The 15,985-nt window shown below is 47.0% G+C and overlaps 1 protein-coding gene across 1 annotated transcript; it reads left to right on the forward strand.

Annotated features, from left to right (window-relative positions):
• Window positions 1–11,972: 11,972 nt before the first annotated feature.
• On the forward strand, window positions 11,973–15,561 carry tmem200ca (transmembrane protein 200C-a; the record flags this gene model as incomplete). The annotated part of the gene is made up of 4 exons (XM_083901823.1): window positions 11,973–12,070; window positions 13,550–13,769; window positions 13,846–13,979; window positions 14,553–15,561. The coding sequence occupies 4 exons, from the start codon at window positions 11,973–11,975 to the stop codon at window positions 15,559–15,561; spliced, it is 1,461 nt and encodes a 486-aa protein (XP_083757949.1).
• Between the last annotated feature and the right edge of the window lie 424 nt (window positions 15,562–15,985).

Below are 15,985 nucleotides of genomic sequence, written 5' to 3' on the forward strand. Positions count from 1 at the left end.
CGATGTGGATGAGGTGATGTGGCCCGATGCAGCTTGGCGACATGATACCGCACAGTGACTGTGGTGTGTGTGTGTGGTGTGAATGAAGAAAATAAAAAAACTTCACACTCTGATCATGTTTTCAAGAGTACTGTTGTGTGCAATAGATTCTGTTTTTTGCATTGAGTTGTGTTACAGTAGTGTACTTGCAGAATTTTCTGTACTCTTCATATGAAACTCACAACTCTCTGCGGCCTAATCCTCTGCAGAGATCTAAGAAGATCCGTTACTCTTAAGTTTTTTAAAAATATGCATTGGCAGTTATGAAACAAAGAACCTTCTCACAAATTGAGCATTGTGTTTTAAATTGTTTTGCTGTAGTGTGTAATGATGTGTATAGTGTTTCCATTTTTGAAAGCTTCGAGCTGCTCTTTTGGTGTAAAAGTTTGAGTTTTGAAGTGAGAAGGTGTGGTTGTGCTTATGTAGCCCTAGAAAAGGGTATTGTGTTTAGATATTGGGGAACATGGAGGAGACGTTTGTGAAATGTGTTTTAGCATTTGAGAAAAAACTGTAACCTCTTTTTTCGCTGCTGACAGGTTCAACATGTAATCTCAAATGTTGCCCAACAGGAAATAATGTCTATGGATATATAAATATGCCTGTTTTACCCAGTGGATGCAAAGCAAGTAAATAATACGGGTCTAGGTAATAGTAAGTTACAGCTTCGGTGAAATGGCCGCTGCCTACCCACAATGCATTGCTAGTCTTTAAACACTGCAAAGCAACACAATAATACATAATCTTCCGTAAATATATTAATTTGATATGCTTTTATAGATGTAAACATTGGAATATTACTCTCCTATCAACTTTTGTACTATCATCACACAATGAAACAAGTTAGATATGAACACCATGACTGTGAAATGTATTGAATTTGCTGGGTATATATTGTTGTGTTTCTTGATATAAACACAAGTGTGAGACCAACGATGTCTGAATCAGGAAAAACTTTATTAATCTAGTCGTTGTCAGTCTTCAACCTTAACCTTGTCTCAGGTGGCCTCACAGTGCCCCCGTGTGTCCCACCCTGCTAGACCTCCCACCAGTGTTAAACATTCCACTCAATAAACATTACAATAACACCACATCTTCCCTTTCTAGAGAACAAAGGGTAGACTGCCTTTGTCTCATCAGACCTTAGAGGATTATTCTGCCTCTTTTGTTGAAAGGTCTGTTCCTATTTAACTCTTAACAGAACAGTGTGACCATAAGCACTTTAGTGAACATTCAGTATACAGTAATCAGGTAATTAATGTATCTTAAATCCACACTGGGTTACTTTAACCTTATCCAACATAATACAACATCATAACTCACTTATTTGGGTTTCTTTGCTTGATTTTTTTTCCTCTGTTTTAATTCAAGCATCAGTTCTCAGAGACCCATTTTCTAATTTACAGATTACAGATATTAGGTTTTATGATGGCTCTCCCAGATCTAGTTGTAATAGCAGGAGTCTCTGTAGGCGAAACTTGGGGAGGTGGCATGGATGCCTGTGTAGGCAATGGCTCTGGTGGTGGTTGCTGTAATGAAGAATCATTGTCTTGAGCAGGCGTGTGTAGAGGTATCAGGTACCGGCGGTTGCGTCTCACAACACCCTGAGGTAGCTCCACCAAGTAAGACCTTGGAGCAGAGTGTTTCTGAAGCACTCTTCTTGCTTTCTGAAGATGCTCTTGCATCCGTCACCCATACCCGCTCTCCTGGTGGCAGGCAACTGAGAGCTCGGGCACGGTGTCAATTGTTGTAGTTTTCAGCATCTGAAAGTCCCCTCATCCTTTCTTTCCGAGCAAATATGGTGGTGTCAGGTAAAGAAGGCTCAAGCTGGGAAGAAAAATTTGGCACCATGGTGCGAAGACGTCGCCCCATGAGGAGCTGCGCCGGGCTGTAACCACACTGGAGAGATGTGGCCCTGTAAGCAAGTAGAGACAGATAGGGATCCTCTGCCATTTTCAGGAGGTTTTTCACAGTCTGGACCACCCGTTCAGCTTCACCATTGCTCTGTGGAAATCTCGAGCTGCTGGTGATGTGCCTGAAGCCATAGGAAGCCGCAAAGGTGGTGAAAGCTTGCCCAACAAACTGTGGCCCATTATCTGATATCAGGACCTCCGGGATGCCATGACGGGCAAAAACGGACTTTAAGTGCACAATTACATCAGTGGACCTGGTGTGCAATATCTCAACATACCTTGAGAAGTAATCCACAACAAGAGGGTAGGTTTTATTCCCCAGGATGAACAGGTCTGCAGTTGAGCATCATGTCAGTCACCTGCTGGCTGAGTCCCGGCCACCACGCACTCTGACGAGCACAAGCGTTGCACTTCACTACACCTAGGTGTCCTTCGTGTAGCCTGGCTAGCACATCGTTCCTCATTGTTGATGGTGTTACAAGCCGTGCATCTTTCAGCAGTAAGTTCTCCTTCACTGAGAGTGTGGCTTGCTCTGGCCAGTAATTTTTCAGCACTGGCTCGTGCTTTGCTTGTGCCAGCCATCCTTCTGTGCACAACGCCAAGACACGTGAGCATACACTGTCAGCTTCAAGCTGCTCCTTCAGGTTCTGTATGTATAAAGGGCTGACAGGCAGGTTTTCAATGACACAGTCCACATAAATGTTGGTGCTCTCCATCAGCTCTTTGTCTTCTGCAGGCATGCTCGATGACAGGTGAGCGTGACAATGTGTCAGCTGTCCAAAGAGACTTTCCTGGTGCATACACAATGTAGTAGGAGTAGCGCATCAGCCTCATCCTGAAACACTGGCTCCTTGGCGGCAAAATATCCAGTGCTTGAGCTCCTAGCAGGCTGACAAGGGGTTTATGATCTGTCTCCAGGCAGAAATGTTTCCCTAGGAAATCAGGCCCATGTGAGGCCCAGGGCCTCCTTTTCTACCTGTGCGTACCATTGTTCTGTGGGAGTGAGTGACTGAGATGCGTACGCCACAGGCTTCCATTCTTCCTCGTGTCTCTGGAGAAGAACACCACTGTAGATCATTTGGTTAAATTATTAGTTTATTCATTTTGAGCCACCGGAGCCACCGTACTGTGTGGCCTCATCCAATCAGAATGCCCGGCGGGCCAGTTCCCTCTTACCTCCCGGTTGTATCGCAGTTCATTGAATGCTTGGATTAAATGCAGTCGTTTAAACTCGGTGTGATCCTTGACTCATACCAACCACTAAGTACGTTCTACATGGTGTCAGAAGCGAGTACGGACTTCTCGCCAGTGTTTTTTTTCCTTTTTTCTCCGGTCGTCGTTGAATAACCTGTTGGATTTAATCGTGCTAGCGTAGCTATCAACAGTTAAGAACGTTGTTTTCCTTTCCCCGACGTGATGGCGGATGGATTTCGCAGACCGGACCCCCTCGTTTTTGATGAAAATATCGCCGAGAATTGGCGTATTTTTGAGCAGGAGTACGACATTTTTATTGCTGCCGCGCACTCAGATAAGTCAGCAAAGACTCAAGCTTATATCCTTCTCAACATTGCTGGCCCAGACGCCATCGAACGAGAGCGGTCTTTCGTCTACTCTGCTGAAGTGCGCGCGCCAGGGGATGTTGGAGGGATCATTACCCCAGCTGAATCTCGAGAGGACCCCGAATGTTTGAAGAAAAAGTTTCGGGAAATCTGCAGTCCTCAAAACAACAGGACGATGGAAAGACACAAATTTCATACCAGAAGTCAGAAACAAGGTGAGAGCATTGAATCATTCACAAGTGATTTAAGGATTAAGGCTAAATGCTGCCATTTTGGAGACCTAACGGACGAGCTTATCTGCGACCGCATCGTGTGTGGCGTTACCAGTGACACTTTGAGAAAAGCTCTGTTAAAAGATAGCGAGCTTAAACTTGCCAAAGCCATTTCTATCTGTCGAATACACGAGATGACAGAGGAAAGCAGCAAGACGTTAGCATCACAAAGCAATGCAACCAGTGTTAATGCAGTTAAGTTACTTTCAAATAAAATGCATTGGCCAAAGCCCCAGCCCCCCGCACAGACCGTCATGAGGTGCAACAATTGTGGAGGGAGCCACGCAGCCAAGCGGGAAAAGTGTCCAGCATTCGGACAACAGTGTCACAGTTGCCAAAAGTTCAACCACTACAAAAGTTGCTGTAAGTCTAAACCTTGCAGCCAAAATAGGCAACATCCCAGACATAATGTCAGACATGCAGTTAACGAGCTGGAAATGGAGGAACACACATGTGACGATGGAACGTTCTATGTGGATGGCATTGAAGTTGACAATCATGTCGATTGTGTGAATCTAAAAGCCATTGAAAAGGATGAAGGATTTGTCACAATGCACATAAACGGCAAGTCCACCGAGATGAAAGTAGATACAGGAGCAAAATGCAATGTGATGTCACTCAATACTTTCAAAAGACTAAATAATGGCGAACAACTTGTACAGCAGAAGAAAACAGCTAGCCTTGTTGCATATGGAGGCACAAGAATTGAGACAAGTGGCATCGCCACACTGCAGTGCTGCTTAAAGGAGCAGAACCACTCATTGCCGTTTTTCATTGTGGACAGAGCAGTGCAACCACTGCTAGGATTTCGTGCATGCATGGACATGGGGGTTGTTAAAATTAGTCCAGACGTCCATCAGATCAGCGTGGAGAGCAACATGGATTTCAGCTCACAGACGTTCGTGCAGTACAAAGACCTTTTCAGCAAGGAATTAGGAGAACTTCCAGTCACATATTCCATGACCCTGGATCCCAGCATACAGCCTATGGTCCGTCCAGCTCACCGCATCCCTGTCGCAATGCAAGAAAGAGTTAAAGCTGAACTTGAACGCATGCAAAGCATAGGTGTTATAACACCAGTCACGGAACCAACCGACTGGGTGTCGTCCATGGTAGCAGCACATAAGAAAGACAAGCGAGAAATCAGACTTTGCATCAATCCCAAAGACCTCAACACCGCATTGAAAAGACCCCACCACCCAATGCGCAGCGTGGAAGAGGTGGCAGCGCAAATGTCCGGGGCAACAGTTTTTTCTGTTCTGGATGCAAAGAACTCTTTCTGGCAGATACGTCTCGACAAGAAATCATCACTGCTGACCACATTCAGCACCCCATTTGGGCGCTACAGATTCCTTCGGATGCCCTTTGGCATTAATTCTGCCAGTGAAGTATTTCAGCGCTCCATGGAACAACTGTTTGCGGGTTACCCCTGCTCAGTCATCGTCGATGACATCATCATAGGAGGCCGCGGAGTGGCTGAACATGACGCCAACTTGAGAAAAGTGCTCGAAAGGGCACGGGAGATCAATCTCAGGCTAAACCCAGACAAATGTAAATTTCGCCTGGACCAAGTAGCCTACGTAGGCCACATCTTCACAAGCAATGGCCTAAAAGCGGACCCGTCTAAAACTGCAGCGATCAATGACATGCCAGTCCCTACGGATGTGACCTCACTACAACGCTTCCTGGGCATGGTCAACTACCTTAGCAAGTACATTCCAAATCTCAGCAACATTGCAGCGCCCCTTAGGCAACTCACCCAAAAAGAGACAGCATGGTGCTGGTTTCAACAGCATCAGGAAGCCTTTGAGCGCCTCAAGTCATGCCTGGCCAGCCCACCAGTACTGGCGTATTACAATGTCAAAGACCCAGTTACACTGACCTGCGACGCGTCAGGTTATGGACTAGGAGCAGCGTGCTTACAGAACGGCAGACCTGTAGCCTTTGCGTCGCGTGCTCTCACAGACACTGAGACACGATACGCGCAAATAGAAAAGGAGCTTCTAGCTGTTGTGTTTGCCTGCACAAAATTCAAAGACTATGTCTACGGAAAGCCCACAATCGTAGAAACCGACCACCAGCCCTTGGTGACCATCATAAAAAAGCCCATTCATGCCGCTCCTGCCCGTCTTCAGAGGATGCTGCTTCGCCTGCAAAGTTACGACATCGACCTGATCTACAAAAAGGGCAAGCACATGTACCTGGCAGACACCCTCTCCAGAGCTCCCGGCTCACATGCACCGCAGAGCTCTGTTGAAAACGGTGACTACGAAGTCATGAGTGTGAGCTACATATCCTCAGCCCGCCTGGAGGAACTCCGTAAACATACAGCTGAAGACGTGGTGCTACAGACTCTTACCACAATCATTCACCGCGGATGGCCCACCAGAGAAAGCCAACTCCAGCCTGCCATCAGCCATTTCTTTCCATACAGAGATGAGCTGACAGTGGAAGACGGCATCGTCATGAAAGGCCATAAAGCGGTCATCCCCCAATCACTGCACAGGGAGTACATCAACATTGTGCACAAGGGCCACCCAGGTATTGAGGCAACCAAACGTAGAGCTAGAGGTGTAATCTTTTGGCCTGCTATGTCTAAGAACATTACAGAAGAGCTGCTCTCATGTGCAGTGTGCAATAGCACAAAGTCGCATCAGCGAAAAGAGCCCCTCCAACTCCACCCTGTTCCAGATTTGCCATGGTCCACAGTGGCTGCAGACATTCTTGATTGGCATGGCAAACATTATCAAGTTCTCGTGGATTCATACTCCGGCTGGTTCGAACTCGACCTGCTCCGAGATTTGACCTCATCAGCCGTCATATCCAAATTGAAAAGACACTTCTCGGTACATGGCACACCTCACATACTCATCACAGACAATGCTAGACAGTACACCAGCCAGCACTTCAAGGATTTTGCTAAGCAATGGGATTTTACTCATACCACAAGCAGCCCAGAGTTTCCCCAGTCAAACGGACTCGCGGAAAGAGCAGTCCGCAGCGCCAAGCAACTCATGGAGAAATCGCACAGAGACGGATCGGATGTGTTTCTCAATATCCTGAACCTCAGAAACATTCCCCGTGACCCAACATTAGGCTCTCCTGCTGAGCGTCTTATGTCACGCCAAACTCGAGCAGCCATTCCAGTGAGCACTAAACTGCTGGAGCCTGCCACGAGGAATGTCAAGCAAGTTGCCGCCCAACTTCTCAACAAAAGGCTCACCCTGAAGCGCTGCTATGACAAGTCGAGCCACCCACTACAGCCGCTGGCAGAGGGACAAGTGGTACGCATGCAGACAGCAAAAGGCTACGACAGACTTGGAACGGTGAAGGAGATGAGTAAAGAGCCACGGTCCTACATAGTTCAAGCAGATGGGAAGACTTATAGGAGAAATCGCCGCCACATACTTCCTGTCGCAGAGCCACCATCGCCGCAGCTCGTTGATGACCCAGACCAACAGGACAACAGCCCCCCTACAGTGGACAGTTCTCCCCCACCACAAATGCCAGCATCACACACGGTGCAACCACAACACCCATCCTCTCCCCAGCCCCAGTCCACAACGCCCTCACCCATTGTGAATCGAGACACACAATACACCACACGCTCAGGTCGCACCTGCAAACCAAATCCCAAATACATGTGAAAAAAAAAAAAGAAAAGAAGGAAGAATAATCCCATCCATCCAGCGTGTTTAATATTGGGACATTTGATGTACTTAAACTCTCAAAGTGTTTAGTAGGCTATGAAGAGGCCTAAACGTTAAAAGTGAAATAAGAAGTATTCAATTAACCTTATTTGTTTGATTTAAGTTGCAATGTTTACCAGTGCTATTTTGTTGACGGTGCTAAAGACTAAAAGGAGAGGATGTAGATCATTTGGTTAAATTATTAGTTTATTCATTTTGAGCCACCGGAGCCACCGTACTGTGTGGCCTCATCCAATCAGAATGCCCGGCGGGCCAGTTCCCTCTTACCTCCCGGTTGTATCGCAGTTCATTGAATGCTTGGATTAAATGCAGTCGTTTAAACTCGGTGTGATCCTTGACTCATACCAACCACTAAGTACGTTCTACAACCACCCAAGCCATAAGATGATGCATCAGCTGACACTTTGGTGTCTGTGTTTGGGTCATACATGGCCAGCACAGGGGGGAGATGACAGTGCTTCCTTCAGTGTTTTGAACGCTGTAACCTAGTCCACGTCCCAAACCCAGCAGTTTTTCTTTGAGAGAAGATCGCAAAGTGGCTTATCTTTTTCTGCCAGCTGGGGAATGAACTTTCCCAGCTGGTTGACCATCCCAAGAAAACTCCTCAACTCACTCACATTTGTTGGCTCCTTCATCTTTGAGATAGCCTCAGTCTTTCGGGCGTCGGGGCGGATGCCTGCAGTTGTGATTATGTGGCCCAGGAGTTCACACTTGTCCACATTTAGTGTTCTGCCTGCTCTTTTCAGTCTTTGCAGCACAGCATGGAGTCGAGTGTCGTGCTCTGCCTGGTCCTGCCTCCACACCAACAGGTCATCGATATGGCATATCACAACTTCGAGCCCCTTTATGATCTCTGCCATCCTGCACTGGTAAATGTTCAGGTGCTGAGGCGATTCCAAATGGTAGACGATTGAAGTGAAACCTCCCAAACGGTGTGATAAACGTAGTGTACTTGGTTGATTCCTTTGTAAGTGGGATATGCCAAAAGCCCATGTTGGCATCCAGCTTGCTGAACAGTTTTGCTCCACTGAGTGTTCCCAGGCTCTGTTCTACTGATGGCAGAATGTACTTTTCACGGCACACGTATACATACAGGCCGGTCAGATCCACACACAGCAGCAGGTGTTTCTTGTCCTTCTTGGGTACGACCACCATCCCGGCGCACCAGTCAGTTGGCTCCACCACCCTGCTGATGACGCCCAGTGCTTCCATGTGCTGGAGCTCTCCCTTGACTGGGCCCACAAGCGGCAGTGGAATCCTTCTGGGGGTATTAACAGAAAATGGCACAGCATCTGGTTTGAGCTTAATGGTGTATGGTTGTTGTAACATACCTAGCCCGCTGCACAGCTTTGGATAGCTTGACTTGAGGGTCCCCATGTCTATGCTGTCGACACGAATGAGTAAACCAAGGGCTTTGATGGCTGGCAACCCAAGCAAAGGTGTGCTCAGGTTCTTGACCACATAAACATTCTCTATGCTCTTCTTGGCTCCTCATTTTAACTCCAATCTGGCAAACCCAGACACATCCAGAGGAATCCGGCCTGGCCCAAATAAGGGTCTCTCTGTGTTTTGGAGAACTGGCTTCTTGGTGTTTGGAAATGTGTTTTTAAACTCTGTTTGTGACACAGCAGTAACATCCGCTCCAGTGTCGAGTTTAAAAGTGATGTTTTTGTCCATTACATCAATCACAGCAGTCCATTTATCATCATCAGATGTCACAGTACCAAGAAAGAAAGTTTCCTCCTCTTCCTCTATGCTCTGTACAGCTTTGCCTGCACGGCACGCTGGTAGTGACCTTTTTTTCCACAGGAATGGCACTTCGGCTTCATTTACTGGACATTCATGCCTAGGGTGAGGTGTTCCACCACATTTGTAGCACTGGGAGATTTTATCGCTTTTGAACTTGTTGTGTGGCTTTTCATCGTAGGTTTTAGGTTTGGTGAATTTAGGCTTTTCCTTTTGATGTTTGCCTTTGAACACCCTGTCCATGGAGTTACCATCTACCTGCAGCATTATTTCTTAGTATAGTTTGCTGTTGGTTTACCTCATCGGATTGTCTTGCCATATTTATAGCTTTGTCCAGGTCTAAATCCTTCTCCATTTGCATGCGTTCTGAGAGCCGTGTGTCAGCCAGACCAACCACTATACTGTCCCAGATTACTTCATCATGTAACATCCCATAGTTACAATGCTCTGCTAGTGTAAACAAATCAGTAACGAATGCATAAACAGTCTTGTTTGCTTCCTGCTTGCACATATTAAATCGTGCGAGATCCTAAACAATGTTCTTCTAAACCACCAAGAACGACTGGAAGGCATCTGTGACTTTATTATATTGTCGCTGATCTGCATCGTTAAGTTTCAAGCCTCTCAAAACATCATCAGCTTCGTCTCCCATACAATAAATCAGTGTATTTACCTGATTATCATCGGAGCTGGCAGAAAAGTTGCTTGCTTGGCGGAATCGCTCGAATCGTCGGATCTATTTTGTCCACAGGTGCGGCTTGGAAAACTCAAAGGGTTCAACTGGCTGAATGCTGAATGTAGCGTTAGGTTTGTTAGCCACTGTGCTAACTCCACTCCGTTCGCCGTTACCTTCAGTCATTTTGCTTGCTCACAAGCCTCTTTCTCTTCTCTTGCAGGTGGTCCTTTTCCGTTTCGATTCAGTATCGCACCACTTCTGACACCATGTCGTGTTTCTTGATATAAACACAAGCGTGAGACCAACGATGTTTGAATCAGGAAAAAACTTGTTCATGTCCCGAGTTCATGTACAAAGTTTGGTTTTGATACGTGAAGTGTTCCTGATATATGAGCTAACTTCCTGTTTGGCAGCTACACTGCCGATTTCTTCTGGCTGTGACGGGCAAATGCTTCCGAAAAATCAAAAATCCCTATGGTAACTTCTGTGAGGCTTGGTCCAAGGATCATGTACGTCAAGTTTTGTGAAGATCAGACAAAATTTGTGACCTATGAAAGTTTAGTTTCGCTTTCTATTCAATCCAATTTGGCGGAAGAACGACAAGGGTCAGTAACACCAGCTTTAATTTCCACACTACACCGGTTACGGCCGAACGTTCCAGAGTTGGACCGGTGGAGATATCTCAAAAGGTCCAGAAGCAGGAGCATAAGAAAACTTAAAGGTGAAGTAAGTAGTTTATAGTGACATCTAGAGGAGGTTCGTGAGGCGAGGGAGAGGGCGAGCTACCACGGCCGTAGCAGACGAAGCGGAGAGAGTGGAGTAAAGCAACGCTTGATTTGTTCTCTCGCGTTTGTCCTTACAGGCTCCGGTAGAAACATGGCGTCTCGCTGCCAACAGTGGCAATGCAACCGCGGCCCGCGACCATGTTATTTTACATGACTTTTTGAAACACTACGAAAATGAAACAAAAAATATTATACAGCGACTAGACAATGCAGGAGCACATAAAATGTATAAAAAAGTGGATTTTGGGTTATATAAACCCATAAATACTACACAGTGTCCCTTTAAGAAGGACAATAGTGTGCTGCCTTTCAGCAAGCACACTAATAATGGATTGACTTCATGTGTTTCCATGGTTCCACCTGTGACCACATGGTGGCGCTGCAGGCTGTTTTTAAATATAACATTCAGACCACAAGAGGGCAGTAATCAGTAACTTTGTGTGTCTCTCTGTTGCTGAAATGCATCCTGGGAGTTGTAGTTTACCTGTCTCTGTCATTTACCCATAATTCACAGCAGTCGAGTAAGAGAGGAGACAACAGGCTGATGGAGTCTGCAGCGTTTCCATGACAACAGGACACCAACTTATTCAGAGGCTGCAGAGCCTCTCTGTTGCCTAGCAACACCAGAAACCCCCCCCCCCCCAACACACACACACACACACACACACACACACACACACACACACACACACACACACACACACACACACACACACACACACACACACACACACACACACACACACACACACAAACACTACTACTGATGGTCCAGGATCAGAGAGACGGACAGGTTTGTGTGTCTTCAGAGAAACATCTTTCTCTCTGTATCTCCTTCTCTCTCTCTGTCTCTTTGTGTCTCTCAGTCTCTCTCTCTCTCTGTCTCTTTGTGTCTCTCTGTCTCTCTCTCTCTCACTGCAGTGATTAAAAAGTCTCCTCCTCCACACACACACACACACACACACACGGGACGAGTTGAGGCGAGGAGACATTTCAACGTTGGATCAGCAGGAGGACGAAGAAGACGACAACAAGGAGGACGATGATGATGATGTCGCTGTGAGAACAAACAAAATATTGCGTGTGTGTGTGTGAGCGCATGTGTATGCCTGTGCATTCATGTGCATTCATGTGTGTGTGTCAGTGTTGTGGTAACAGAATCAGAGACACTCACATGTTACCATGAACCAGCTGATTGATCATTGATTGGTCTTTTTAGGTGAAGTGGTGGGCGGGGCTAATCCCGCTGAGCTGTTATCTGATTGGTGGGTCGTGATGATCGCAACCGGAGGACTCCTGAGGATCAATGCTCGACGACAGGACTCTGTGAAGACACACAAAACACACACACACAAGAGGAAGAGGAAGAGAAGGTAACACACAAAAACACACACGCACAAGTGGAAGAGAAGGTAACACGCACACACAAAGAAGAGAAGGTAACACACACAAGGAAGAGAAGGTAACACACACACACACAAGGAAGAGAAGTAACACACACACATGAGGAAGAGAAGGTAACACACACTCACGAAACACGCACAAGAGGAAGAGAAGGTAACACACTCACGAAACACACACAAGAGGAAGAGAATTACCTTCTCTTCCTCTTGTGTGTGTTTCGTGAGTGTGTAGAGGAAGAGAAGGTAACACACTCACGAAACACGCACAAGAGGAAGAGAAGGTAACACACTCACGAAACACACACAAGAGGAAGAGAAGGTAACACACTAGAGGAAGAGAAGGTAACACACTCACGAAACACACACAAGAGGAAGAGAAGGTAACACACACAAGAGGAAGAGAAGGTAACACACTAGAGGAAGAGAAGGTAACACACAAAACACACACACAATAGAGGAAGAGAAGGTAATGCACACACACACAAAACACACACAAGAGGAAGAGAAGGTAACACACACTCACGAAACACACACAAGAGGAAGAGAAGGTATCACACAATAGAGGAAGAGAAGGTAACACACACAAAACACAAACAATAGAGGAAGAGAAGGTAACACACACACATGAAACACACTCAAGAGGAAGAGAAGGTAACACACAAGAGGAAGAGAAGGTAACACACTAGAGGGAGAGAAGGTAACACCGCACAAGAGGAAGAGAAGGTAACACACACAAAACACACACACACACACAAGAGGAAGAGAAGGTAACACACACTAGAGGAAGAAAAGGTAACACACAAAACACACACAAGCGGAAGAGAAAGTAACACACAAAACACACACACAAGAGGAAGAGAAGGTAACACACTAGAGGAAGAGACGGTAACACACAAACCACACACAAGCAGAAGAGAAGGTAACACACAAAACACACACACAAGAGGAAGAGAAGGTAACACACAAAACACACACACACAAGAGAAAGAGAAGGTAACACTAGAGGAAGAGAAGGTAACACACACTAGAGGAAGAGAAGGTAACACACACAAAACACACACACAAGAGGAAGAGAAGGTAACACACAAAACACACACACACAAGAGGAAGAGAAGGTAACACTAGAGGAAGAGAAGGTAACACACACTAGAGGAAGAGAAGGTAACACACACAAAACACACACAAGCGGAAGAGAAGGTAACACACACAAAACACACACACACAAGAGGAAGAGAAGGTAACACACAAGAGGAAGAGAAGGTAACACACAAGAGGAAGAGAAGGTTACACACACAAGAGGAAGAGAAGGTAACACACACAAAACACACACACACAAGAGGAAGAGAAGATAACACACAAAACACACACACACAAGAGGAAGAGAAGGTAACACACACAAAACACACTGCTGTTGTCGGTGTGTGTGATGTTAATTCCTGTCTTCCTCAGGAGGAACGAGGTGGTCGTGGTGAAGGCAAAGGTGAAGCTCTGCTCTCTCCCAGGTCTTGTGGCAGTGCTCGGGGTCCTGGTCTTGCTGGTGGGTGTGGTCATGGCAGCCCTTGGTTACTGGCCTCGAAGTGGACTGTTCTTCAGAGCATCGCCGCAGGAGGGCGCTGCAATGGCATCCACATCATCCATCACCCCAACACCAGCTCTTCTTGATGTTCAGGTGAGATCTTTACACGAGCAGGAGGAAGTGTAGTCCTGGCACGTTACACCTGTGTTACATTGTAGTGCCTCTACAGGGAGAAGATGAAGGGGCGGGGTTACACGCAGATGAAGTGGAGAAGGGGGAAGAGCTACACAAGGATGAAGGAGACGGTACCTTCAATGGGACAACCAGACAGTGGCGAGGATTTCTAGAGGAGTTCCTGGACAGGTATGTCTACAATCATTATCTACAAGCTCCATCACCAGGTTCTGAGGGTCATCATCTCATTGTCACCAGGAGGAATATGGTGGTGTGGTCCTCAGCTCCATCTGCAGGTTCTGGGGGAGGAGGGTTCACCACTGGGCTTCACCCCAGGGAGGTGGTCTGCCCAGGACATCATACAAGCCAGGACTACCACTGCTGAGCTTTATTCTCCTTCTAGGTTGGAAACTTGGTTTGCAGTGACACATAATTACTACATTTAGGAACTTTTCTGATTACATGGAAAGTCATTTGTCATTCATTCATCATTCTCTGAAACCTTGTTTTTGTGTGTCTAAATATTAACAATCATGTAACTGGATGAATCTGGAAACTTTTCCCTGACCCCCATTTTAGATCTACTGGTCTTTACATGGCATCTGTGGTCAGTCAGGTGGTCTTGTTCATCAATATTTGTACATGACCTTGTTCTGGTTCGGATGTTCTGGTTTTGATGTTCTGGCATTGATTCGTTGTGTATCTGAGGTCGTGAAAGTTAAGGAAGTCAACTCTATACTTGTACTATATTTGTCTCTGCAGGTATCTGTACTCTGATAGGCTGAAGGTCTTTGGTCCTCTCATCATGGGTGTCGGTATCTTCCTCTTCATCTGTGCCAACGCTGTCCTTCATGAGAAGCGTGACCAGAAGACAAAGGTCATCAACCTTCGTGACATTTACTCAACCGTCATCGACCTTCACAGCCACCGCCGACCACACCCCTCGTCCTCCACAGGTTCTGCCCATCCTTTGGCCAATCCCATCAATGGTCTTGTCAACTATGTCCAATCAAAGAGCTTGGAATCTAACCAGGGATCTTACCCCACCTCCCTGTTGAGCAGGAGTGAAGGAGGGGGAGGAGAGGGGGGAGGCGGGACTTCGTCTAGGTCACGAGCAGGAGATGCAGTGTTCAGTATCTATCAGTCAGATGAGGTTCCACCCACTGACTCCTCCTCCAGCAGCTTTACCCCGCCTTCCTTCTCCCCCTGCTGCCCCTCGCCGCAGAGGGTGGAGCCTAGCTTCTACACCTTACCTCTCCGCCGCCTGCCTCCTCCCACCCCCCGCAGGACATGCTCAGCTCGTGCCAGGATGGGGCAGGACTTGAGGGAGGGCAGAGAAGGGGCAGGGGGAGGTGTTACACAGGTGGACACATGTCTGTCACCTCTACTGTGCTCCTCCCCCTCCTTCCAGGAAGTGCCATCAGCTGCGTCCTGTAGTTCCTTCAGCTTTCATCGGGTGGTGCCAGGAGGCTCTCGGGCCCGCCTCCTTCTCTCCTGCTCCTCGCTCAGCCCCTCACATCTGTCTCTCTCCTCCTCACTGACACTGACCCCGCCCTGCAGGAGGCGGAGCCTACCCACTGGGAACACTCTCACAGGTTACAGTAAACTGAGTTACAGAGAGGACCCTTCTTTTGAGTCGACCGAGATGACGTCATCACAGAGGTCAGAGGAAATGACATCGCACAGAGGGAAGCTGGTGATGATGTCACAGTCTGGTCAGAGGTCAGCTGAGGGAGCCTGTCGACCAATCGGGACCCAACTCACAGAATAACATCACAACTCTGGAGTCATGTTCCATTTTAATGGCATCACAAATTTCTTCTGGACCTGGTCACCTCAGTGATGATGTCACCATCAGCTGACTGTGATGTAGCAAATATGTGTCTTCCACATGAAAGAATGAATGAATGAAAGTGAGAATGTGACAGCGCCACCTGCATGTTTACCTGCAACAGAGGCCCAAAGCCCACGGGGCCCAGACCGCCTCATGTCTGCCTCCAGTGAGGGGTTTAGTGGCAGCACTTGGTACAGTTGCAATTTTCATTCATTTGTTTTCAACCACTTTATCCTTTTTGTCAGCTGACAAAGGACCCTGGACAGTTCACTGCTATGGTCATTTCAGATGTTCTAGTAAATCTTATCATGTCTTTTGACTGTGGGAAGAACCTGGAGGGAACCCAGGGAGAATCCGGGAC

This window comes from Microchirus variegatus, assembly GCF_963457635.1.
Source record: "Microchirus variegatus genome assembly, chromosome: 15".
Taxonomy (NCBI): domain Eukaryota; kingdom Metazoa; phylum Chordata; class Actinopteri; order Pleuronectiformes; family Soleidae; genus Microchirus; species Microchirus variegatus.